This window comes from Castor canadensis, chromosome 1, assembly GCF_047511655.1.
Source record: "Castor canadensis chromosome 1, mCasCan1.hap1v2, whole genome shotgun sequence".
In the NCBI taxonomy this organism is placed as follows: Eukaryota; Metazoa; Chordata; class Mammalia; order Rodentia; family Castoridae; genus Castor; species Castor canadensis.
The window spans coordinates 124,815,046-124,839,211 of NC_133386.1; the positions used below are offsets into that span (position 1 = coordinate 124,815,046).

General features: G+C 41.1%; 1 protein-coding gene across 6 annotated transcripts in view; it reads left to right on the forward strand.

Moving 5' to 3' along the window:
• Rab30 (RAB30, member RAS oncogene family) overlaps positions 1–24,166 on the forward strand; it is an 83,891-nt gene that overhangs the window by 48,320 nt on the left and 11,405 nt on the right. For 5 of the 6 annotated variants that reach the window (XM_074081771.1, XM_074081779.1, XM_074081774.1 and 2 more), the window contains exons 2-4: positions 11,930–12,030; positions 15,973–16,056; positions 23,132–23,315. In XM_074081771.1, coding sequence (XP_073937872.1) covers positions 11,938–12,030; positions 15,973–16,056; positions 23,132–23,315 — 361 coding nt within the window. In that variant the 5' untranslated portion in view covers positions 11,930–11,937. Of the gene's footprint in view, positions 1–10,836; positions 11,403–11,929; positions 12,031–15,972; positions 16,057–23,131; positions 23,316–24,166 lie in introns of those variants that run through there. The other variant, XM_020184181.2, reaches the window with a different exon arrangement.

Genomic DNA, 24,166 nt, shown 5'->3' on the forward strand with positions numbered 1-24,166 from the left:
TTAAGCCTTTTGATGACTATTGAAAAGTTGCTCTTGACGGAAGCTGTGCTCTTTTCACTTATTAATGGTTGGTTGTCATTCTGCCTTTGGTAGGTTACACAGCAGTGGTCATTTATCTATCTAACTTAAAAAGGGTTTGGACCTTGTATTTTGGTCCCTGGGCATATTGTTACTAGGATAAAATGCCCAGAATTAATTTTTTTATTCCGGATTTCCCTTAGATTCCATCTGCTGGTGACTGTTACTCACCTGCATCTTCTGTCCAGTCCTTAAACTGTTCTGGACAGCATGTTTACTTGAATTCTTGATTTCCTAGACTTCAGAAATCTAGAAGTCTTTAAAAAATTTTTTTAGCATAAATTAGTTATACAAATGACTTCATGGTAATTTTTACATACATGCATATAAGGTAGTTTGATCAAATTCACCCTGTATCTTACTTTTTCTTAACTCCTAGAAATCTTTGAAAGACATTGCTTATTTTAGCTTAAAAATTTCCCCCATTCCCACCCATCTCTTCAATAAATACTTATTGAATTCTAGTTTGAGGAACTCAGAGTTTAAAGAAGATGGATAATTATAGTATAGCACTCATTGGTGCTGAGGTTGTGTTATTCACAGAGGGCTTGGGGAAGTGTAAAGAAAGACACTCTGTGTGTGGGATCTGGGAGCAAATTACAGAAGAGGGGGCATCTGAGCTTCTTAAAAAGGAATTCCTCACCTGGAGAAAGGGTGTGCTAGGGACGGAAAAGAGCAAATGCAAGGGTGAAAACTTAACTCAAAGTATTTGGAGAAAAGAGAAAAACCTGTGGTGGAGCATAAGGTGTGTTGGGGATTGGAGAGAGGTGATTTGGTTCAGATTATAAAGAGCCTCGTTACACTGCTTAAGGAATTCAAACTTCATCTTCTAGGCTGGGAATTAGTAGGCACTTTTGGGAAAACATTTTGTTGACTGGCCACAGGGAACCTGGTTAGAAGTCTGTCGTGGACTGCTGGGTGAGCCACGTTGGTTCGGGGGGGGACAAAGGTGAAGCAGAGAACATTCTGATGAAATCTGCAGAACTTGGCGACAGGTGTGTGTGTATTTTGGGGGCTATGTTGAGAGAGAACTTGTACCCTATCCTCTCCGTAGGCATTTGTTAGGATACAGATAAGATAATGTACAGGAAAATACTTAGCAATAAGGAAATGCTGTATAGATATAAAAACTTATTGATAGTGACAGCACCTAAGAAATCCTGCCCAGTTACACTGTTCCAAGGAAGAAAAGGGCAGGTGTGTGTAAAGCATCTGGGCTCTAGACAAATAGTCATTCTTGGGAGACAAATGTAAGCAAATTCTTGTATTTTATGTTCCTCCATTTGGGTATCAGAGCATGTACACACTTACTTCCCTTTAATTGTGTCTCCTGCTTCCAGTGAGGAGGGAATCTGTGTGGATAGCAAAGGAGGAGACACCTCTGGCTTGCGGGGCCCCTGATCACTGGAGGCAAAGGAAACACTTGAGCCTGGTTCTGGCCCATGGCCCTGAACTCTGGCTGCCTGGCCAGGCTGCATTGTGTGCTTAGCCTGGGGCAGGAGACTGAAGAGGTAGATAAGAAAGCCTTTCCGGTCTAAGTCCAGCCAAACAGGCACAGGAAGACTTCTGCAGAGCAAAGATTACCCACAGGCCATGATTTACAGACTACAAACTGGAGGACAGTGGGGCAAAACCCCAGAGCTCTTAGCCGCGGTATTGTTTATTGTGAAGGAGGACGACAGAGGGAGTCTGCTCACTTGTGCAAAAGACGGAAACAGCAAGTTGAATCTGGAAGGGCCTTTTTTTAGATCCAATCAACAAACATGTTTTGCAGACATTTTAGAGAGGGATTAATGAGTGGGAAGGGTATCTGTTTTTCTTCCCCCAGAAACAAAATGCCAGTATTACCAGGTGCATGCAAGTTTCTGTCAAGCATCTGCTCCCAGGTGCCGTGGTGAAAACAAATCATCTCTGCCTGGGGAGTTAACTGAGTGGGAGCCCGGCTGGGTCCTAAACCTCGGCTTCTCTCTTCTCCCGTCTGTCTGTGGAAAACCAAATCTGTGCTCAGTACCAGAAGTTCACCTGACCTGTTTCTCACCATGGCAGGTGAAAACTCACTAAAAGATAATTCAGGTGTTTGCTTTGTTAATGCTGATCAAATGTTATTTTGTGAATTAACTTTTTTCTTACATGTTTGGAATCCCAATATCTATTTCCTATTTCTAAGAAAGAAGAGAATATAAAGTATGACATACAAACAATAAAATATTTTGTCATGATTTTTGAAAATAATATTGTGGAGTTCTCAGGCCTGTTTTACTTTTCACTTTTATTTCTTTGCATGTGTTAAAAAAAATTCTAAGGGCTACTTTTAAGTACACCATCCTTATTCTACCCCTAATTCACGGTGTGGATTCAGGCCTGCCACCCCTGGTGTGTTTCCCTGGGGCCTTGCCCAGTAGGGATTTTTATTGCAGACCTTATTTGTCCTGGCAGCAGCTCAGATTTAGAGTCAGGGGACCTGTGTAGTTTGTGGTTTATGTGAAGTTGCTTGCTGGCCTGAGGTGAGTCACTTTCTTGATTTCAAATCTCATCTCTGTAAAGTGGAGAGAAAAAGACTGGTTCTTCCTGCTTCCTAAGGAAGGTTCTGTGTCAGAGTGCAGTGCAATTAATGTCTAAGCTGTACAAATGTGTGAGAGATTTTTAGTGTCACAAGCAAACTATTGTTTGGTCCATTGGTTTTGGCTTTCATACAATGGATACTTGATTTTGAGGGATGCTGGCCTGAAAGAATGAATCTTCCTTTTAGGGACCACTGGGCTGTGGTGTAGTTTAGCAGAAAGCAGTGATGCTCACAATGAGATAGAAAAGGCAACTCCAGAGGGGTTTTTTGTTTTGTTTTGTTTTGTTTTTTGTGGCACTGGGGTTTGAACTCAGGGCCTCATGCTTGCTAGGCAGGTGCTTTTCTACTTGAGCCACTCCATGCCACCAGCTCTTTGTGTGTTGGGTATTTTTGAGATAGGGTCTTGAGAATATTTTCTGAGATGGCTTTGAACCTCTCTATCTTCCTGATCGCTGCCTCCTGAGTAACTAGGATTACAGTGCAGCCACTGGTGTTAGGTGGCAACTCCAGAGTTTGAATGGGACATTTCTTCCTGGGATCCTGGTTATATGAAGGGGACAGCACAGACTATGAGAAAGACAGAAAGATAGAAATTGAGCATACCAAACAGATTTTTTAAAAGGGCCTCTTGTGGTGTTAGAAAAACCGTCTTTCTTTTCAAGCACTGCAAGAACATGAATGAAAGGGTAGAATGTAACTCAAGAGTTGGAGACTATGCTTTTTCCTAGAAAGAGCTAACTCTCACAGCTTCTGCGGGGTCAACTGTGGTTGTCAATTCCTTTTTTATATCATTCTAAAAATATTTTATGGGTATATAGATGGAGAACTATAGGCCCACCTCATCCTTTATGATCACCATTTTCTACCTTGCTTCTTCCACTTAAAACATCTTGCAGATATCTGGAGCAGGCTGTGTGGTCCCTTAGTGTGCAGTTACCATAATCCATGTAGCTGTTTTTCAGCTATATGGACTTTTAGGTTGTTTTCATAACTGCTGTTACTAATACAGTACTGTGTAATAAATGGCCTGCTACAAGTACACGAGTATAAGTGGATAATAGAGTCCTAGAAGTGCAATTGCTGGGGCAGAGGGTTTGTAATAGCATTTTTAGTTTTAAGTCAATATTGCCCTCCAAAAAGGCATTGCTTAACTTTCTACCAGTAGTATATAAACCTCTCTCCAATACAAAATGAACTCTGCCAATCTGAGTTGAAAAATGGCCTCTCATCATAAATTCAATATGGTTTTAATTACAATGATAATTTAGTTATAAATTATTGCAATTTAAATTATAACTTATAATTATAAATTCATTATGTTTAAATTTATCCTATGAGTGAGGCTGATGAGACTAATCATTTTTCTAAAACATAGAAGAGCTGTTCTTATTTATTTATTTTTTGGCAGGACTGGTGTTTGAACTCAGGTCTTTGTGCTTTCAAAGCAGGCACTCTACTGCTTGAACCACACCTCTAGTCTACTTTGCTCTGCTTATTTTGGAGGTGAGGGGGGGTCTCCAAAACTATTTGTCTAGGCTGGCCTCAAACCACACAATCCTCGATCTCAGTCTCCTAACTAGTAGGTTTATAGGCATGAGCCACCAGTACCTGGCAGCTTTTTTTTTTTTTTTTTGTGGTTAGTACTGGCGTTTGAACTCAGGGCCTCTTGCTTCATGGCAGGAACTCTACCACTTGAGCCACTCCACCAGCCCTTGTTTCCTTTCTTATGAAATATTTACTCATACCCTTAACTCACTTTTTTCCTGTTGAGTTACTGGATTTTTCTTATTCATTTGTAATTATTCCTTTTTTGTTATTGTTTTTTGAGGCAGTCTCAAAACTTGTAATCCTCTTGCCTCAGTCACCCTACAGGAATGTGCCACTCCATCTGCCTTGTTGAAATTTTTTATGCATTTAATGAAATTATGCTTTATTAAATGTATTGGAGACATTTTAGTCAGTTATTCATTTTTGTTATTTTACCATGCAGAATTTTTTAAAAATTAGTCAAATTTGTCAGTCTTTTTCATTTTTAACATAGTCTTGATTTTGAATAATTCTTAGCCTTCCACAATTTTAAGATTTTCTGCATATATGTAATGTTTGTTGTATTTTCATGCTTTTTTTTTTTTTTTTTTTAAGATTGCATCTAGCTAGTATGGAGTGAAACAGAGGTCCAAATTATTTTCTTTCCAGAAAGACCTAAGATTTGAATCTAGGCACTTTTTACTCATTATCTGTCTGATGTTAAATAAATAAATTAATTAACTTCTTTGAGCCTCAATTTTCTTATCTCAATAATGGGAATAATCATACCTATCCAATGGACTCTTGAAAAGATTAAATAAGATTATGTATGGAAAACATTTAGCACTATTTCTGACACACTGTGCGTTTAAATCATGATCCAAATACCCAGAAACCTGGGAAGACACAATGTGCTTGTCTACATGGTCAACAATCACCTTGTGACTCACCAGTGTGTGGCTTAGGATGAGTCACTTCATTTTTTAACCCCTCAATTTCCTCACCTGCATAATGAATGATAGGGCCTAGTTCATGGAGTGGTTGGGAGATCTAGATTAAATCGTGTTTGAAAGTATTTTGTAAAATGTAGAGAGCTATATAACGAGGTTTTGGAGTTGATGTCTTGGTGAATGAGGAGCAGCTACAGCACAGGTGGCTGTTTGACGTTTGTGGCCAAGGAGAATAATTAACTTGCAGTAACATGAAATTAGCAGCTGATGTAGAGCAAGTCAGGTTGTGGCAGTTGGTTATAGTCATGGTTAGTAATTGCCTCCTATAATGAAGCAATAATGAGCTTCCTGGGACAGACCCTTGTTAGAGTGAAAGATGAATCAAAAGCTTCCAAAACCAGTGTGTACTAATTGAACACAGCCATGGGTAAGCAGAGGCGAGTGTGTTGTTGAGATATGGTCCTTGTACTTAAGGACAGTGGGAGTAGTGGACAGGTAGAGCTCAGCCTACTCCACCAAGCAGACACATGTGAGGGAAAATCCACAGTGTTCTGGGATTATCGAAGAGATGCTTGCCTGCAAAGCCTGGCTGCCAGTTTGATATTGGCCCTGGAGTCTGACCCAGATCCTAAAGAACCCCAGCGTAATCATGCCTTCTTGAAATTTTACTTGTTGCCCTTGTGGCTGAACTGTTTATCAGAGATGTCTTGTTTGTCATGTCCTAACCCTGGTCCTCCACAGCTTCAGAGTGGGCATGGTGTTTTGCTTACAGCCTCTGTTTCTAGTATGACTTAACAACTCAAACATCCCCAGTCCCACCAAAAAGTGCAGGAGACTTCCTAGTCCTGATTTTTTTTTCTTATACTAGAGATGGAACCCAGGACTTTCTGCATAAGGCAGATGCTCCAACACTGAGCTATATCCCCAGTCCTGTCTCACCAAATTGCCTAGGCAGGTTCAGCCTTCTTAAAAGCTGAGATTATAGGATTGATTATATGGCCCCTGGCTTCATCACCTCCATACATATCTGACATCTCTGTTCACTAGTAATGATGGCCTCCCAATAGCTGCTTAGTGCTATGTCTAACTTTTTTTCCTTTAGCCTACATTGTGCAAAAGGGGTTTCACTGTGATTTCTATACATGCATATAAAGTTCTTTGATCAAATTATCTCAATTACTTTCTTACTCTGCCTTTCTATTTTCTGGGCAGATGCTGTGCCTCTTGGGCCATTCCACCAGCCCTTGCCCTTGTTATGCACACATGGTAATGCTTAATTCACTTTTCACAAATTTGCCACTTGAACCTAAATGTTAATGCCTGCTTTAATTTTTTTAAGACAGTCTCCATCCTGGCCTCTTAACTTTCCTGCCTCGTGCTCCCTGCCTGCTGAGATTACAGGCATGTACCACTATATTCAATTTTTCAGTCCTAAGCAACCTATTCTGTGATGAGTGTAAATACTAATAAAGATTGTGTTTCTCTAAAAAAAAAAAAAAAAAAAAAAAAAAACAACTCAAACATTCCCTGGGTAGGGTTTGCCAATAAAATATAGGATGCTCAACTAATTTCGAATTTACATATTTCGATATGCAACAAGTAATTTTGTAGTATAAGTATGTCCCATGTACTATTTGGGTTATACTTAAATCCTAAAAAGTTGTTTAAATGGGTGAGCTGGAGATGTAGCTCAGTGATAGAATGCTTGCCTCACGTAGTGTGAGGCCCTGGGTTCTATCCCTAGCGCCACACTCAAAAAATTATTTATATGTCTCATGTAATATTTAACAATCGTAAATGGAAATGTATTTTTACCTAAAATTGAACTTTAATTGAGTGCCCTGGCTCCCCCCCACACACACTTTTTTGCTTTTTTCATATCTTGCAACCCTTCCCGGGCAGTCCTGCCTCCAAATGAGGTAAGATAGTATTGACCACACGAGTGTTTTATGGAGCCCTAGTAGCAAGGGATGTTAAAGGTTTATATGAGAAAAAAGTTCTCAGTTAAAATCATGTTTGGTAAATCCTGGATTAAACAAAGTTACCTGGTTTTCTTCATTATGGAAATTTGTAGAACGTTTAAGTCACCAGGAAATTTAGTATCTCTCAGAATTATGTCCTGTGAAGCCATCCTCCATACGCACTCTCCATTCTTGAAGATTTAGGGTCATAGGAGCAAATACTGAATGAATCTTGAGGGTTTGGTAGCTTGTTTTGTAGACCACAAGTTCTGATTTGGGGTTTTAGGAAAATACCACTCTTTAGAAAACAACAACAACAAAACTGCATACAATGCTGTGCTGCTGCTGTTTTTTTTTTTAAAGTCCTTAAGTTTATAGTAAAATATACACAGATGTAAGGATATATAAATGAGATGACTAGAAAGATATATGCCAAAATGTAAACTATAATTATACCCAGTATGAGGTATGAGCAGGGAAAGAGATTTTAGATGATTTTCTTTTTCCTTTTTGCCTATGTTGTCTGCACTTGTATATACAACTTGACAAAAGTTTTTAAAAATTTGATTTTTTATATATATATACATATTTATCTATATATATGTATATATAGTATATATGTATATATAGTACTGGAGTTTGAACTCAGGGCCTCATGCTTCCTAGGTAGGAGCTCTACCACTTCAGCCATTTCTCCAGCCCAACTGTTATATTTTTATATTATATTTTCTATTTATTATTTTATTTACTTCTTAAGCAACTCAGTGAAAGAGGTGCTAATGTCATCCTCACTGTATGTGTTAGGAAGTTTTACCCAGCTCTTTAGCAGGCAAGGGTCTTGACTTTGTTCCTTGATGGCACATTGCTGTTTTGGTGCTGGCCCTTGGCACTTATTCATTAGCCTCCTCCATTTACAGACCAAGTTGAGGCCCTGGAAGGAACAGGAGGAGACACACAGTTTTTGAACAAGGACACAATATTTTTTGGGACAGAGTTGGGTGACAGAAAATAGGGGAGGGGACTTGACCTCTGACTTTGTTTTACTGTGTCACATAGGGCAAGGGGAAAAAATGCACCAATGTGCAACAGTGAATATAGTTTTGGTTTTTTTTTTTTTAAAGGCCAGTTAAAACTGGTTTATGTTGGAGTGAAGGTGTGGCTCAAGTGGTAGAGCACCTGCTTTGCAAGCTTGAAGTCCTGAGTTTAAACTGCAGTGCTACCAAAAAAAGAAATGGTTTATATTATCAAATTCATGTTGATTAGGATGGTTTTCTTCTTTATAAGCTTTTTGTACTGGATTTTACTTCCCCTGTATTTCCTCACCTACTTTTTGCTTTTTGAACTACCGTGGTGGTGATGGTATGTATTTAGTAGTTCCCTTATTCATCTGAGAAGCATTCCTGTTTATTCTCCTGTGTTTGGTACTTAGTTATGTTGATGAATAATGATTGAATTGTGGGAGTGGTATTTGGTGTGGGGGGGGTCTGAGTCTAATTCCAAGAGGGACACTGGCTGGAAGGCACAGTGAGGAGTGGTGTATGTTCTGGAATCCGTGTGTGGCCCATCGATGTCTGTGTTGCTTCTAGAGCAGGAGATTCTAGAACACTGAGGTTCAGAAGAGTGTGGGGATCCATCACCAGAGCCTCCAGCCCTCATGGCAGATCTGAGCACCACCCTGTCAATCACAAGATGGGAAGCAGCAGATTCCATTTCAGAAGAAGCTGAGCTTTGAGTCAGGTGCAACTGGATTTGTATCTTGGTCGTAAGACTAGCTATATGACTCTTTAGTGAGTTAGAGTTGGTGATAAGAGTAAATCATCAGGTTGTTGTGAGGATTAAATGAACAGGTGCTTTTAGAATAATACCTTGTACCTGATAAGCATTGAAAATGTGCCAGCTATTACTATTATTACTATTATTGTTAAACTCCCTAGAATAGTGCATGGCGAGTAGCACATATTCCAACACGTTTGCTGTGCCGACAAGCTGTGACTTTTACCATCACTTGGGGGCTGGGTGTAAGGAAGTCAGTGTGCTTCTGCATAGGTCTTCCCCTCCTGGGGTACTGTCTCATCACATAGGAATTGGTAATGCTGGGCTGTTCTGCTATGGACCAAACAGAAGGGCTTCCTCAGAGCATAGTAGTTTCCAGGGAATCTTGAGAGCTTTTCATTCAGTAATGTGTTTTCTATTAGAAACATAACAGTAACCACAGCAGATAAACTGGAACTTACAGTCTAGCTTTAGCCACAGAAAGCCCAGTGTTTTAAAGAGACCAAACATGGTTTTCCCAGAGGTTCATTTAAAAAATATTCAGGGCTGAGGGTATAGCTTAGTGGAAGAGCAGGTGCTTAGCATCCATGAAATCCTGGATCCCCAGCACGAAAAATAAATGAATAAATAAATAACAGTCAGTAAATCATTAAAGTAAATTTCCTATAGAAAGAGGAAGTGTCTTCACTTTTATTCTGTGGTTTGCTTCAGGTGGTAACCATGTGAGGCAACACTGACTGTAACAAAGCCTCTCTTTTTCCCTTCTTTTTATAAAGGTACATAATTTGGGCATTGATAATCTTCCCTTAGGAACTCTGTTTCTTTAGGTTTTTATTTTTGGACATTCTTTTCTGGATTTCTTGCTTTGTCACCTTGACATATGGCAAAAATGTAGAAGTACGTATGTGTCAAACAACTTAAGCACAGGAAAAGAATGCAGCTCAGTCCTGCAGTTCCTATTTCTTACTGGTTTAGGAAAGTGAGTGGCCAGTCCTTGTCTTCCTGCTACGCTATGCTCATCCCTGAGGTTTCTTTTGTTTTCACTTTTAGCAGCAAGTTTTAATTGACATTTACCTGAGATTCACCGGGAGTTTGCCTTGATTCTTATAGACAGTGCAGTAGAGGGGCTTTGGGTTTGAAGCCAGAGGGAAGAGAAAAGGGGGGTCACATTTATTGAGCGCTTGTCCATCATCCTTTGATTCATCACATTTTTCTTGAGCTTCTCCTATGAGCCAGCCATGGTGAAAATCACTATTGGGTGGTAGCTCAAGGGTATGGATGCTAGAGCCAGGTTGTTTGAGTTTGAATCTCTGCTCCATTAGTTATCAGCTGTGGGACTTAATACTGTATTAAATTTTTCTTGTGCCTTAATATCTTCATCTGTCATGTTAAGAATGCCAGTAGTGTCCATCCCATAGGATTGCTGTGAAAGTAAATGACTTAATTATATATATTGAGATGATGATGAAGACAATGACGATGCTGGAGGGGACTAGGATCAGGGTTCAGCTGAACTTCATGCCACACAGTCATGAGTGTGTATGTATAAATAGTGTCGAGGTGCTTAGAGATGGTGGTGGAGACAGATAGAAATAGTACCATAAAGCACATGAATATTACTATAGGAGAGGAGCCTAGGTCCTCCCTCTCCTGTCAGAAATGTACACTAGAGAAAGTAATGCTTCAGGTGAGACCTAAAGGAGAAGAAAAGTTAGGTGGGCTGGCGGTGGTAAGGCGAGGTTCAGTTCTGTGGCCTGGGCAGAAAGTGATATTAAATGTGAAAGGTCTGATGGGAAGAACAACCATGATGTTCCTCTGCCCACAAGCCTGCATGCTGCCACTGAGATCCTGGTTTGCTGGTAGGAGTGACCCTGAGGCTTCTCTGATGTTCCCAAGCACCCTTCTCCCCAGGGCTCACTGTTTGTCCTTTCCTTTCCCTCCAAAACCACTGTGCCTGTTCTGCCTAAGACTCACACAGTGAGTTCAGCTATTAGAATTATTCTACTTGTTTGTTGCAGGTAACTTTGCTTCTCTTGAACTTAAGGGGAGATGTTGTCTCTAGGTGACAGCAGAATCGGCAGTAGGTACTTAGTAGTAAGGAGTGCTTCCACCAGAATGGAGCTTTATGGGTACCAAGGCTCTTTGGGAGGATTTTTTTTTAATCTTCAAAACAGTGTTCTAAAGTAGACAGAGCATTTAATTCCGATTTCAGCACAATTGAAGGAACAAAGGCCTACACTTAAACAATATGCCTCTTAATTAATTGTTTCCTTATACAGAGTAGACATTTACTAAGTGTAATCCCCTCCCTCAAGGATGAGACAGACATTTGAAAAATAACCATATGCAGCAAGTGAAGTTGCAACACTGAGGAATGAGGAAAGTGTGTCACTTTATTGGAGGAAGGTTAGTAAGAGATTCAGAGAGAGGCTTGTGTCGGACCTTGAAGGACTTGAAGAAAAAGTAGGAAGGAAGATACCCCAGGCAAAGGAATGACATATACCAAAGGCCTTCAGAACAAGCCTCCCCATGGGAGACCGTGAAGCATCGGTATGGCTAGCAGCATGCGTAGAGGAATGGGGTGGTTGTAAAAGGGCAGGCTGACTGGAGCTCCCAAGACCCCAGGCCTCACAGGAGACTGAAAGGGCTCTTTGTAGCTCCTTCCCCTTCAGTCTCCTAGACACTAGCACTTCTTCCCAGAGGCATCCAGCTCTTAAACTACTACCTTAAGCTTTGGACACTTCTCCTTTGTCCCTGTTTCCCACATCCCCAGCCCGCCTGGTTATCTTTCCATATTGAAAGGAAAGGCTCTTACCATGAGAGGACCATGTGACCTGACAGGTTGGAGGATAAAGGTGAAAGGATAACTGTGCTGTTTCCTTTTGGGTGTGAGGTAGCCGGGAGGAATAAAATCCATCTGTGACCATGCTCTGTGGCCGGCAGGGTCACTGGAGAGGAGTGTTAAATTGCTCCTCAAATGACTCAGACCTGTTCCTGTGGAGACCTGGCTGGTGCAGCTTGAGCTCCGGGGAAGAGTCTGACCAGGCCTCTCACTGTTGCCTGTGTTTGTCTTGCAGCTGTGTAAATGAGTATGGAAGATTATGATTTCCTGTTCAAAATTGTTTTAATTGGCAACGCTGGCGTGGGGAAGACGTGCCTAGTCCGACGATTCACTCAGGTAAGAACGGGAACCCAGGGGTGGATTTATCTGTCCAGCCTGCTTTAAGGGATACTGATAGATGGGTGACTAGCCAATGTCAGCCTCTCGGCTGTGAGTTCTTTTTTTTTTTCTCAGATAGGATCTTGTGCTTTTATCTGGGGCTAGTCTCGGATTCTAATATCCAGACCTCTCCATGGAGCTGTGATTACAGGCAGGTACTGCTATACCAGGTTTGTTCTTTGAGGTAGTTTCTTGGTAACTTTTTACCCAGGCTGGCTTGAAGTTCAATCCTCCTATTTCCCCCTCCTAAGTATCTGGAATTGTAGGCGTGGGCCACCGTATCCAGCTCCTTGGCTCTGAGTTCTAAGTGCACCTTTGAAAGCAGCATTCAAATTTGTAGCCTAGAATTTGTCTAGAGTGCCTGAAAGGAACCTAGCTCTGGGGGTCACCCCAGCCTTCCCATACTGCTTCTTGCTTCCTTTTATGAAAGGGGAAGGTGGTTTTGTTTTTAGTGGCAGTATCAGAAATAGATGATTAGGTAAGTTCAAAATAATCCAAAGGTACGTCCATATGGATCTGGACATTAACCTAGTCATTAAAAAAGCAGCTGTGATACAAATCAATCCCCGAACTCCCTTCCTATGCTCTTCACATCCTCTCGGCAAACTGAGTGGGTTGTTTTGGTTTAGAACAAATAAGTTGTTTTTTCTAAATGTTCTAAATAGGTGTACAATGAGGACAGTCAGTGAGCAAGGACCTGAACTCAATCAAATGTCATATGTCCTACGTACAATCCCCTGCGATGTTGTACTCTTGAGAATCACTGGCCAAAATGACATAACTGTTTTTATGTAGAAATTAGTGAGGAGTCATACTGAAGTTGACTATGTATTTCCCTGAAAAATGGCCCTTTTCAGAACCATCGTGCACAAAGCTTGGGTTTTCGTGATGTGCTGGTTGGGAAAGTTGAGGTTCTTTTAAGGTGTGCAGCAACCTGGTGCCCTGGAAGGAGCACTGACTCAGGAGTAGAGATACAGGTCCTAGTCCTGCTCTTGTCGCTGACTTGCCCTGTGAACCTGGGAGAGGTCCCTCCCCTTCCCAGACCTTCCCACTGCACAGGAGGGGACTGGTGAGCTCCAAGGTGCCTTTCAGCCCAGACAGTCTGTGAAATCTGAGGAAAACTGAGAGGCAGATTAGGTAGCACCAACAGCTTTAGGCCCCAGAGTCACTGGAAATGTCAGGGCTTTTTCCCATGACAAGTGAATGCAGAACAGAATCCTTGCTTTTTTACTGAGCCTGGTGAAATCAAAAGTAAAAAGCTAACAGGCATCTCAGCTCAGTCAAGTGCAATGGAGGGATATTGGAAACTCCATGTGGTTTTACATCCACCTGACATTAGTAATCTTTTCTGCTTTTGACAGAAGGGCAAGACGGCAAAACTGCAGAGTCTGAGAAATGCTTAGTCCCTTTACCAAAAGTTCATTTGGCCTTGTGTCATTACCGAAAGGTCACTTAGAGCTTATTCACCCAGTGTTCTCATTTTACAGATGAAACTCTCACATCTACAGGGCTGAGTGACATGCTGATGATTGCACGCCATTTTCATGGCAAGGCCAGGATTAGAGCCCAGGTCTCCTGATTCTCTTGCAGATTTTAACCCCTGAAACCACTCTCTTTAAAAACACAACCCCTGTCACTATAGTTGAACATGCTTCAATTTTGGAACAGTGATTTTTACCAAAAAGCACATTTTCTTCTTTTTTTTTTTCCTGCCTACCTTTTACCATTGCTAGCCCGTCAGTCCCCCCAAGTACATACTTCAATAGACAGGATTGTGTTTGTTTTTGTGATTTAGTAAGCAGTTAAGACGAATTGGATTCAGCTGTTTTTGAGGACTGACAGGTTGGGGAACAAAATATGGGGCAAATATTAGGAAGAGTTTGTTTTATTTTTTTTGGCATGTGTTAGGCTTCAAAACAGCTGGAGCTAATAAACTTTGCAGTTTGGAAGCCTTGTGTCTGAGCCAAGTCAAAATAGAAGGAAATTTATTCAATATTTGTAAGTAAAGTTATGAATATTTACATCTTTTCCAGACATGCAATGAAACATTTTCTTTTGGTTTCAAGCTCAGTCTTTTAAAAAAGTTCAAACTTTAATTAAGGAGCTGTCCTGTTAGAACTTAATTAAAAATGCCCCAGTCTTCACTGACAGATCTAATAAAGTCCATTTTACTTTAATTTCTGGAATTCTAGAAAATGTGTAAAGAGGAAAGTGAGACTGGGTAAAGAGTTGTTTCTTGGAAGAATTCCTTATTATCCCCAACTTCCTCCCTAAGCTTGTAGGAAATATGTAATAGTAAACCACATTATACTTGTAATTTTGCTAATATCCTATCTTTCTGGAAACTACTTACGTTTCCAGCTTGAGAAAAACTTTTTTCTTTCTTCTTCTTCCTCCTCCTTTTGTTTGAATGCTTACAGTCCAGAGGGGAAGTGGTTTTTCTGAGGTCACCTAGAGATCCTAAACCTTCTGCATTTTGGCTGACTGCTGTTTCTACTCCATTATCTCCCTGATAACTTTATTCTCTTAGATGTCTTTTCCTGGATGTTATTGGTCCTGAGCTTATGAGATTATGTAGGTATGATACATTGGGTTGCAGAAGATGGTGATCACCCTCAAGGTAGAGGAAAATTCAAAAGCTTCATTGTCTTGTTCACATTCTCCTGCTGAGTTCTTTTTTTTTTTTTTTTAATTTTTTGTATTGGTTGTTCATCCTCATGACTGTCCATGGTTAAAGTGGTTAACCAGGTTAAAACTTCCTTGATTTTAACTCTTTAGAGTACCTATCCACTCCTCCCACACTTAAAAGTCCTGACCTCTTGTGGCTCCCTGCTTCTCAATCTATCCTTATGCCTGATTTTTCTTTCTTTCTTTGAAATCAGGTTCCTCCACAGCCCTTTACCAATTCTTTCTCTCACCCCGTGTCATCCTCTTGTCACTAGATGAGAAGGCTCCCTCAGATTCCCAGTTTCCATGCAAAAATCACAGGTACTTGAGATCCACACACATGAAAAGAATTTCAAGTGTCTCACACAAAAAGGAGAGTCTCATATGGTGGAAGTTTTAGCAAGCATTTATTTTAGTGTAACAGGGTAAATGTAGGGAGAAAATTAAAAAGAAGAGAAAGGACGTCATGCTTAGCTATGAGGGGAGGAGATAAGCTAAAACATGGCTGTCCTTTTGTGGGTTCTCTGTGCTTTGACCTGGGGAAATACACTCATCAAGTTAAAGTCTAGCTACACCTAATCATTAGACAGTAGTTCTAGGTGGCCCTCATGGGGGCTAAAACATGGAGATGTGATGTAGGCCTACCCAAAACAGGAACAATAGGCCAGTTTTAGAACTTACTTTTGCAAGACATGCCTTTCATTGTTCTGTCTCTCTACCCACTTAAGGAGCCTTGCAATTTCTTAACATTTCAGAGGAAGGCAGATGTAGAGAGCCCCTCTGTGTCTCCCTATTTTTGTAACTTAACAGCTAAAAGGAGATGGTAGAAGGGAGCTAACTGCCCTAGTTTTTTAGTTTTTACTTCCTGGTTCCAATGTGCGATACTTTTTAGTTTTAATGTCTGAGTCTGGCCCTTTTAATAAAAAAATAATATTACTTCTCTCTCTCCTCATCTATCCTGCCTCAGTCTTGCTTTTCTTACCCCCCTTTCTGTGTTTGCTTCTGTCAACATTTCTCTCTCCCACTTTCTCCCTCCTCTCTCTTCTCCTCAAAGCATATGTAGAGAGTTAAATTAAACAGGGCTTCCATGACACTGACCAGAGTTCTCTTTTCTACCAGTTAACTCAGCTGAAAGAAGGGCCTGGTGTGGGTGGTGGTGGTATGTATGGGGAGGGGAGGTTCATTTAGTTAGAAGATGTGCTTAACTGTTATTTGCCATTATTTTTTCTTTAGGGTCTTTTTCCCCCAGGTCAAGGAGCCACAATTGGAGTTGATTTTATGATTAAGACAGTGGAAATTAATGGCGAAAAAGTTAAGGTAAGAAGCTTAATGTCTAATAAGGCTTTTTGTGTGCTCTGTTAGAGTTTAGGAGAAGTAGTGAAGTCATGGTTTTGTAACTTTTTTTTTTTTTTTTTGGTGGTACTGGGGTTTGAACTCAGGGCCTCTGCTTGCTATGCAGGCACTCTACCACTTGAGCCATTCCCCAGCCCGAAGTCATGGTTTTGAAACCAGAGTTTTAGAGCCAAGACCCAAACTCTTGGGGCTTCACATGACAGGTCTGTCCACTCACCCTTATATTACCAATAAAGTGTCATGGTGAAGGTACAGAAAGGAGGCATAGTACAGGGTTTGGGATATGCCATGGGAAGAGGCAGAGTAAGCACTCAGCCCATTTTCAGCCATCTTTGGGGTACAGACATGAACCATAGGTTTAACAAGACAAAGAATGGGGGCAGGGGTCGAAGGTATGCATAGTTAAACAGTCACAGTCACAGATGTGCTCTGGTTGGTCATTATCTTAGTCCTTGTTCTGGGAGAGGTTCCAGAGTGGGAATCTAGAGCCACTGTTGCCTGGCTGGGGGGCCAGCCTGAGGGGGTCTTATTGGTGGGGGAGTTTTGGTCTCTTATCATGAAGATGTTATCAATTCTGTCTTTCCTGGAATCCAAGGTGATTGCAAAAATGCCTGGAGAGAGAATGGCTTAGAGTAAAAACAGATATAAAATGAAGGATGCTGTGCTTTTCTCTTGCTTTTAGTTAATTTGTGGGCCTGAGTAAGGAGTTGGTGCTTTACAGCCAAAGCAGTTTGAACACCTCTTACATTTTCATAACATTATAAATTCTCCTAATTGAAATCCACATTGAAAGCAATACTCAGCCATGACATCTTATTTCTAGTCCCTTCATGGGGGCAGGAATGGATTGTGGATGTGATGTTTATAGATTGGAAAACAGAAAAAAAAGAGCTAAAGCAAGTTTGTCCTGTCATGGCAGAGGTAATATAAAAACAAGGAAGAGCCAGGTGCTGGTGGCTCACACCTATAATCCTTGCTATTTGGGAGGCTGAAACTGGAGGTTCATGGTTCAAGGCCAGACCAGGCAAATTGTTCACAAAGACCCCATCTCCAAGATAACTGAACTAGAGGTGGCTCAAGTGGTAGAGTGTCTGCTTTGCAAGGATGAAGCCCTAAGTTCAAACTCCAGTCCCACAGAAAACAAACAAAAACAAGTGAGAATTTTTTTTTATTTCCTGAGTCCAACTTGTGCCAATAAGCACTGCCACCTCCTCTATACAGCAGCCCATGATAAAGCCTTTTGATTCCCATGTAATCCAGTGCTATGAACTGTGTATTGAAATTATCCCGCCTCCCTCCATAGTCTTATCCCTAGTAGGAGAGAGATACTGAGTGAGGGGTCCAGGAAAGGATCCATGATCTCTACTCTGTTCCTACTTTCTGGCTCCAGAATGACTGGGTACCTGGAAGAAGTATGGTGTGCCCAGTAACAGGAGAAGGAAAGTCGTGCTCATTGAGTACCTGCTTTGAGTCAGTGGCTCTGCTAGGTGCTTTTACGTGTGTTATTATAGGGACTTTAAACCATAGTCTAAACTCTGGGATACAAGTGGAATTGCCCTTGTCTTATACGTATCAGAGAGGTTCAGTAACTTACTTATCGATGGCTCTACAAACAGGAAGGGAGACAGGCAGGATCTGAACCTTTTTTGCAGCGATGACACCCTTCTACCTCCATGGGTTTTCCCTTGCCATAGGACAAGAGAGAAATGAAGACACAATGGTCCTATTACCTTGGACCAAGGAAAGGAAGGAGGTGATGGAAACTCGGTTACCAGGAAGGAGGGTAAAGATCCTGATCTTTGGATGGTGTTCTACCCGTTGCTGAGTTACCGAGTCCACTGTCTGGTCTTTCAGAGTTAAGTTCTATGGCAAGAACCAGTGACTCAGCCATCAGCAGAACAATGGAAACTGGCGTCACAATTCTAGCTAGATCCCAATCTAAGCACCTGAAATTTGGGTCAATTTTGTTTGTATCTCACTCCCATAGGAACCTGTACTCCTTGTTTCCAGTGCCTTGGGAAAGGCACAGAAGTTCCATGATGTTCTTGTTCACACTTCAGAGAGAAGTGTTTGGACAAGGTCCCTGAGTGGGGGACCACTTTCTAGCTATCTCTTCAGTGTCTGACTCCTCAGAATGGTTCATTCCCCCACAGGCATCTGCACCAAATGCAACAGTGAAATGGAGAGCTGGGGGTGCTGTAAGACAAAAGCAGGGTGTGAAATCCACATAACCAGAAAGGCAGAAAAATAGTGTTGGGGTGAGGAGAAGGAGCTACGGTGTGGGATAGGCAGGAGATGGGAGTGGGCTCAGGAGGCATCCGCAGGAAGAGCCTTTCGTAGCTGTCTTTTGTTCTAGGTGAACAACCCAAGGAACTGGGTAAGGATAATACACTTTCATGCCCTCCACTTCCAGATCTCTGCAGTTCCTATTTATATATACATACCCGAGCTTATTTGTTTGACTGGAAATGGTAGTACCTACCATATGCCAGGCACTGGACAAGAGTAGGGTGAATAAGAAATGGCCCTACGGTTAAAAACAGGCTTGTTTTTCTTTCCTGAGTTTTTATGCATAGATATTCCATTTATTCTACTTTCTGAAAACCATAACTTCATTTTAAGTGTTTATTACACTTTTAAACTCATCTTTTTATGTCATCTGGCTCAAGAACTCAGGCTCCCCAAGAAGGTGGTTTCTATCTTATCTTTGTATTCAAAGCACAGTTCCTGTCCTTAGCATCTCTTCAGGCTTCTGGAATTTCATAAAAAATGAGGGTTGGCTAATCTCCCCAGTCCGGTCCAAATCAATCTGCCTGTGATTCTTTTTTTTTTCCTAACCCAATAATGACTCTAACCCAGAATGACTCCTCAACCATGTTAGTCCTAGGTCTTTCATGGACATGTGGTCATATAAAGAGAACCTTTTTACCCTTTATTAGAAGAAGACAGGGCTGCCCCGGTGTCACTGGAAAAACAATTGTTTTATTATCATCCTTGTTAATATTACTGAATACCTCTTCTTGGTGATGTTTAAGGGTTTTGCTCCCCCAGTACTTTGCAGGCTTTCTCAGGGCCCCATAACATCAGGGGAAAAGAGACTCCAAGGAGCTTGTACAGCATCGAGTGGTAGGACCAGAACTGGGTCTCTCATCAGGGCCTCAGCCTCCCTGCAATCATTGTTCTTTCTAGAATAGTTCCCAATTACAAAAGGGAGTCCAGAGTATTAGAAGATTCTTGTAGCAACTTAGGCTAATTGTGAGGCCAGTGGAGGCAAGAGAAAGAGGCCCATCTTTTAAACGGATCTGGAGCATGAAAATGACCTTGGGAGAAAACACAATTAAAATATATGTAGCCCATCAACCTGCATATTTAAAAATCATTAAGATGACAAACTGGTATATACTGGGAAAATATAAAATCTTTTCTTATCCATTGATTATTATTACTATTATTATTATTTTGGTGGTTCTGCAGTTTGAACTCAGGGCCTCATGCTTGCTAAGCAGGTGGTTTACCAATTTGAGCCATGCCTCCAGTCTTTTTTGCTTTAGTTATTTTTCAGATAGGGTCTCGAGTTTTTGCCCAGATTGACCTGGATCATAATCCTCCTTCCTATTCCTGCCAAATAGCTGGGATTACAGAACTGTACCACTATGTTTAGCTTATTGTTGAGTTGGGTGTCTCACTAACTCCCCTTCCCAGGCTGGCCTTGAACCACCATCGTCCCAGTATCTGCCTCCCAAGTAGCTGGGATTATAGACCTGTACTGCCATGCCTGGCCTTTTCCATTTTCTTTCTTTCTTTTATCGTAATTAATAAGTAATAAAAACTCTTAAGGTCCATGTAACATTTTGACCTTAGATTAATTATAGTAGATTTATTGTGTTTCTCTTTAATCAGATCTGTGCTGCAAACATAGGAGACTTATGAAAATAGTACAAATGCTTGTTCCTTTCACCAGTTGTCCCTCCATCCTGTATTACAGTAGATGCTTTGTTCCAAGCCTGGTAATAGTAAAGCATCTTTGCCCTCTTGGAACTTACTGCCATCTGGATTTAGTATCCCTTTAAACATTTTATACCTCACAAATCTTGTAAGGATAATTAATCAATCCTCCTTCCTGAAGCCACAATCTGGTGTTCATTTAGTTAACTGTCATTCAGACTTGACCGCTGTGTACTGTTAGGAAGGCACTGAGGGTATGAGGTCAAATAGACCCTTGGCCCTCAAAGAATGCAGTCTACTAAGGAGACAGACTGGTAAACTGGTGATGTTGTTGCCAGTGACAGCCATTCACTTTTGCAATGATGCAATAGTGTGGTTAAGAAGTGGTGCAAGTAAGAGAGTAGACAGATAATGTTGTATCCCCATGCTGCAGGTGAGAGGGGTCAGAGCAGCCATTGCTGCACTACTGAAAATAAATTTGACCGGCACAAGACTAATGTTAGGAGGCACTCTATCTCCTGGTGTGTCTGTCTGTCTCTCTTTTTCTCCCTGCTTTAAGACAGGGTCTCTCTTTGTAGCCTCGCTGACCTTGAACTCAGGATTCTCCCACCTCTGCCTCCTGAGTGCTGGGATTACAGGTATGCAGGATATCATGCCTGCCCCCTCTGGCGCCTCTTTGTTAGAATATCTCATGTTTTATTCTAGTTAATTAACTGTGGATTTGGGCTCTTTATAGGATGTGAGTCCTGTCAGATCAAGGATCATACTTTATTCATCTTGTATCCTCCCTGTACCTAGCAAAGTGTCCTGCATATATTAATGTTCTATAAATGGTGAGAAGAGGAAAATGGGTTCCAGAGAAAGGCGAAACCAAGTTGAGTGATAAAAGACAATGCAGTACAGATATCCTTGGTATTCAGCTGTCAGGCTAGCAACAGGCAGACTCTCCTCCCATCCCCTGGAGAAAGTAGCATATATCTTGGCAAAGTCACAGAGTTAATATTCTACAACATAGTTTAATGCTTAAAGAAGTTTCCAAGATGTGCCAGTCCTGAGAACACAGTGATTTCTAATGACTGACAGTATCTAAATCCAATCACAAGTATTTTAAAGGCTCAATGAGGCCATAAAACAAATAGCCTGCTATTCTAAGACATGCTGGCAGAAGAGAACCATGTCCCTAGGTTTGAGGCAGAGAGGAGAAATAGCTTTTGTTCCAGCAAAAACTAACATCTGTATGGTTAGTACACACAGATTCTAATGTATATCATCAAAGAGCAGCTGCAACTTCAAATCAAAGGGGAATTTGTGTGCTGCTGATGCTGATTTGTGGCAGGGACTAGCCATCACTCACCAGTCTCTTCAGTTAAACTTGTGTGAGCAGAGAGTGACACCAAGTGACTTGTCCTCTTTGGATACAGATGAACATTTAAATTAGTCTTCAGTGGCAAAGGCAACAAGGAGGTATGGACTGAATCCTAACTGGGAATAGAAGACCTGGAGTCTGATTGCCAGCTTTGTGGGTAACTGCTTAGGAGACACAGTTAAGGAGTAAATGAGAACATCAGTACATATTTGAGCATCTCCTCTTTGCTGGAAACTGTATTTGGTGAGTAAAATAGACCCTGACTGCTCTGGCATCAAGCTTTGAGTCAAGTAGAGAAGACAGCCATGAAACAAATTTCTACAAATAAATAGATGATTCAAGTGTGTCAGGTATCACGAGGGTGAATGACATGATGTGTTGCAAGGGGGATTTTGGGGTGGACATGGGAAACTAGCCTAATCTGAAGCTTCTGGAAAGTCCTCCCTGAGGAAGAGGTGGTGTATCTAGCATTAGTTCACTTGTGACCTCTGAAATGTATATAGCTACTGCAGTTCCTCCATCTCAGGGCCCTGGGATTTGCTTTGCTTCAACACTCTCTGGAGAGCAGGTCTCTCACTTATTGTCTTTTCTGTGCAGAAAAATTGAGGGAGGAGATGAGAAACGTTTTGCTTTCTATTATTAAAACTATCAGTTATTGGGCTTCAGGAGTTCAGATGATAGAAACTGTGAATGTTCAGCAGGTTGCATATTATTTACCCCTTTTTATAAAGAAACAACTGAAGTACAGAGGTTAAGTGTCTTAGCCAAAACCACAGAGCTTAAAGCGGTGAAGAGAAATGATTTGTTGCCTTCCATGGTATGGTTCCTATTTTCATTAACAAAGACAGTGTCTTAATATGTTCATGAAAATTTTGAACTAGAAAGGGTGGTGAGAAGCTGGTCATGGTGGCTCAGGCCTAAAATTCTAGAGAAGGAGATCAGGAGGATCCTGGTTTGAGGCCAGCCCAGGCAAACAGCAAGACTCCATCTCAACCAGTAAAAACTGGGCATGGTGGTTTGTGCCTATCGTTCAGCTACATGGGAAGTATAAATAAGAGGGTCTGGGCCAGGCAGCGCATAAAAGTGAGACCATACTCAAAAAATAGCTAAAACAAAAAGGGTTGGTGGTTGGCTTAAGTGGCAGAGCACCTGCCTAGCAAGCATAAGGTCCTGAGTTCAAACTCTAGTACCACAAAAAAAAAATTAAATAAAATATGGGTGATGAGGTTGGATTTTCTCCTCTCTCATTGCTGACTATATTACTACGACAGTTTGCTCTGTATCACAACTTTTGTAATACAAAGCTTTATGGTTAAGAGCAGGAGCCTGGGACCACAAATTGTCAAATTTGTCAAATTGTCTGAAAGATGCTGAGCAAGTTAATTAACCTCTCCGTGCTTTAGTCTCCTCATGTGAGGAATGGGTTTATAGTACCTGCCTCACAGGATTATTGTAAGGATTGAGTTACAACATAGAAAGCGGTTATTACGTATGATGTTTTAAAAATAGAACTTGAAACATAATACATGTGCAGTAGGTTTTATTTTCTTAAAAATAAAGAAGAAATTGTTAAATTGCAAAGAGAAAACCCAAAATACAAAATCAGTACTTTTCCCAGACCAGAAGTCCCTAACAACACATTGAAAGTGTTTTTAGAGCAGAAAATTATTTGGGTGAAGGTGCTCTTTTGTTTTCTGCTTCCCCAAGCTGATCCTTCTCTCTTTGCAGCTACAGATCTGGGACACCGCAGGTCAAGAGAGATTTCGGTCGATTACCCAGAGTTATTACCGAAGCGCCAATGCCTTGATCCTTACCTATGACATTACCTGTGAGGAGTCCTTCCGTTGCCTTCCTGAGTGGCTGCGGGAGATAGAACAATATGCCAGCAACAAGGTCATCACTGTGTTAGTGGGTAAGGGCTATCACGGAGGGAAATAGACTTGTGATTTATAATCTCGTAGTGCTCGTGCCTTCCAAGAATGTATCTGAGTCGTGCAGTCAGCAATTGAAAATGAAATAGGTCTATCCCATGGAGAAGGTTTAGAAAAATAAAGAAGACATTACCAATTGATTTTCCTATCACTGTAGACTCTTAGGGGAGGCGTTGGATGTTCGTGAAGTTATGTGGGCTGCTATACATTTAAAGCAAATTGAGTTACAAGAGGGTGGAAACTGCTGGTCTGAAAGTGAAACACGTCTTTTAAGACAAGGAATTCATTATTGGAGCAATTGTCTATCACCTAAAATACAACCCTTGATATTCTGTCATGACAAATACAGCCATTAAAAATGAAATTACAGTAAAATGGACCAGATCATTAAAAACTCCTCTTGTTGTGAGAGAAAAGTGGTAATAACTATATAGATCTTAAAGTATTTTCTTCCTAGGAAGGAATTTTGCTGTATAGTCTAGCAAGATTTAAATTTTGGAAATACAGGTAGGGAACTTCAGAAACACTGTAGTCACAAATTATAGCTAACAGTAAGCTCAGTAAACATTTGCTAATAAGCATTATAGCTGGTATATATGTGCCACGAATCATAGTAGGAACTTTGCATGTCATGGTCCCTAATTCACATGCTCATAGATGTTAAATTCTTTGAGGTCAATTCCCCATGCTCTGTAGTTATCCACCTAGAATATGCTGCTTTGTTACAAATTGTTGGAGTTTTTCTTTTGGCTCCTGGTTAAATATCTGCCTCTTTATGAGCTAGTGTTCAAGCCCAGTCCTGAAAACCCTTATACACAGCGTGAACCTTTGC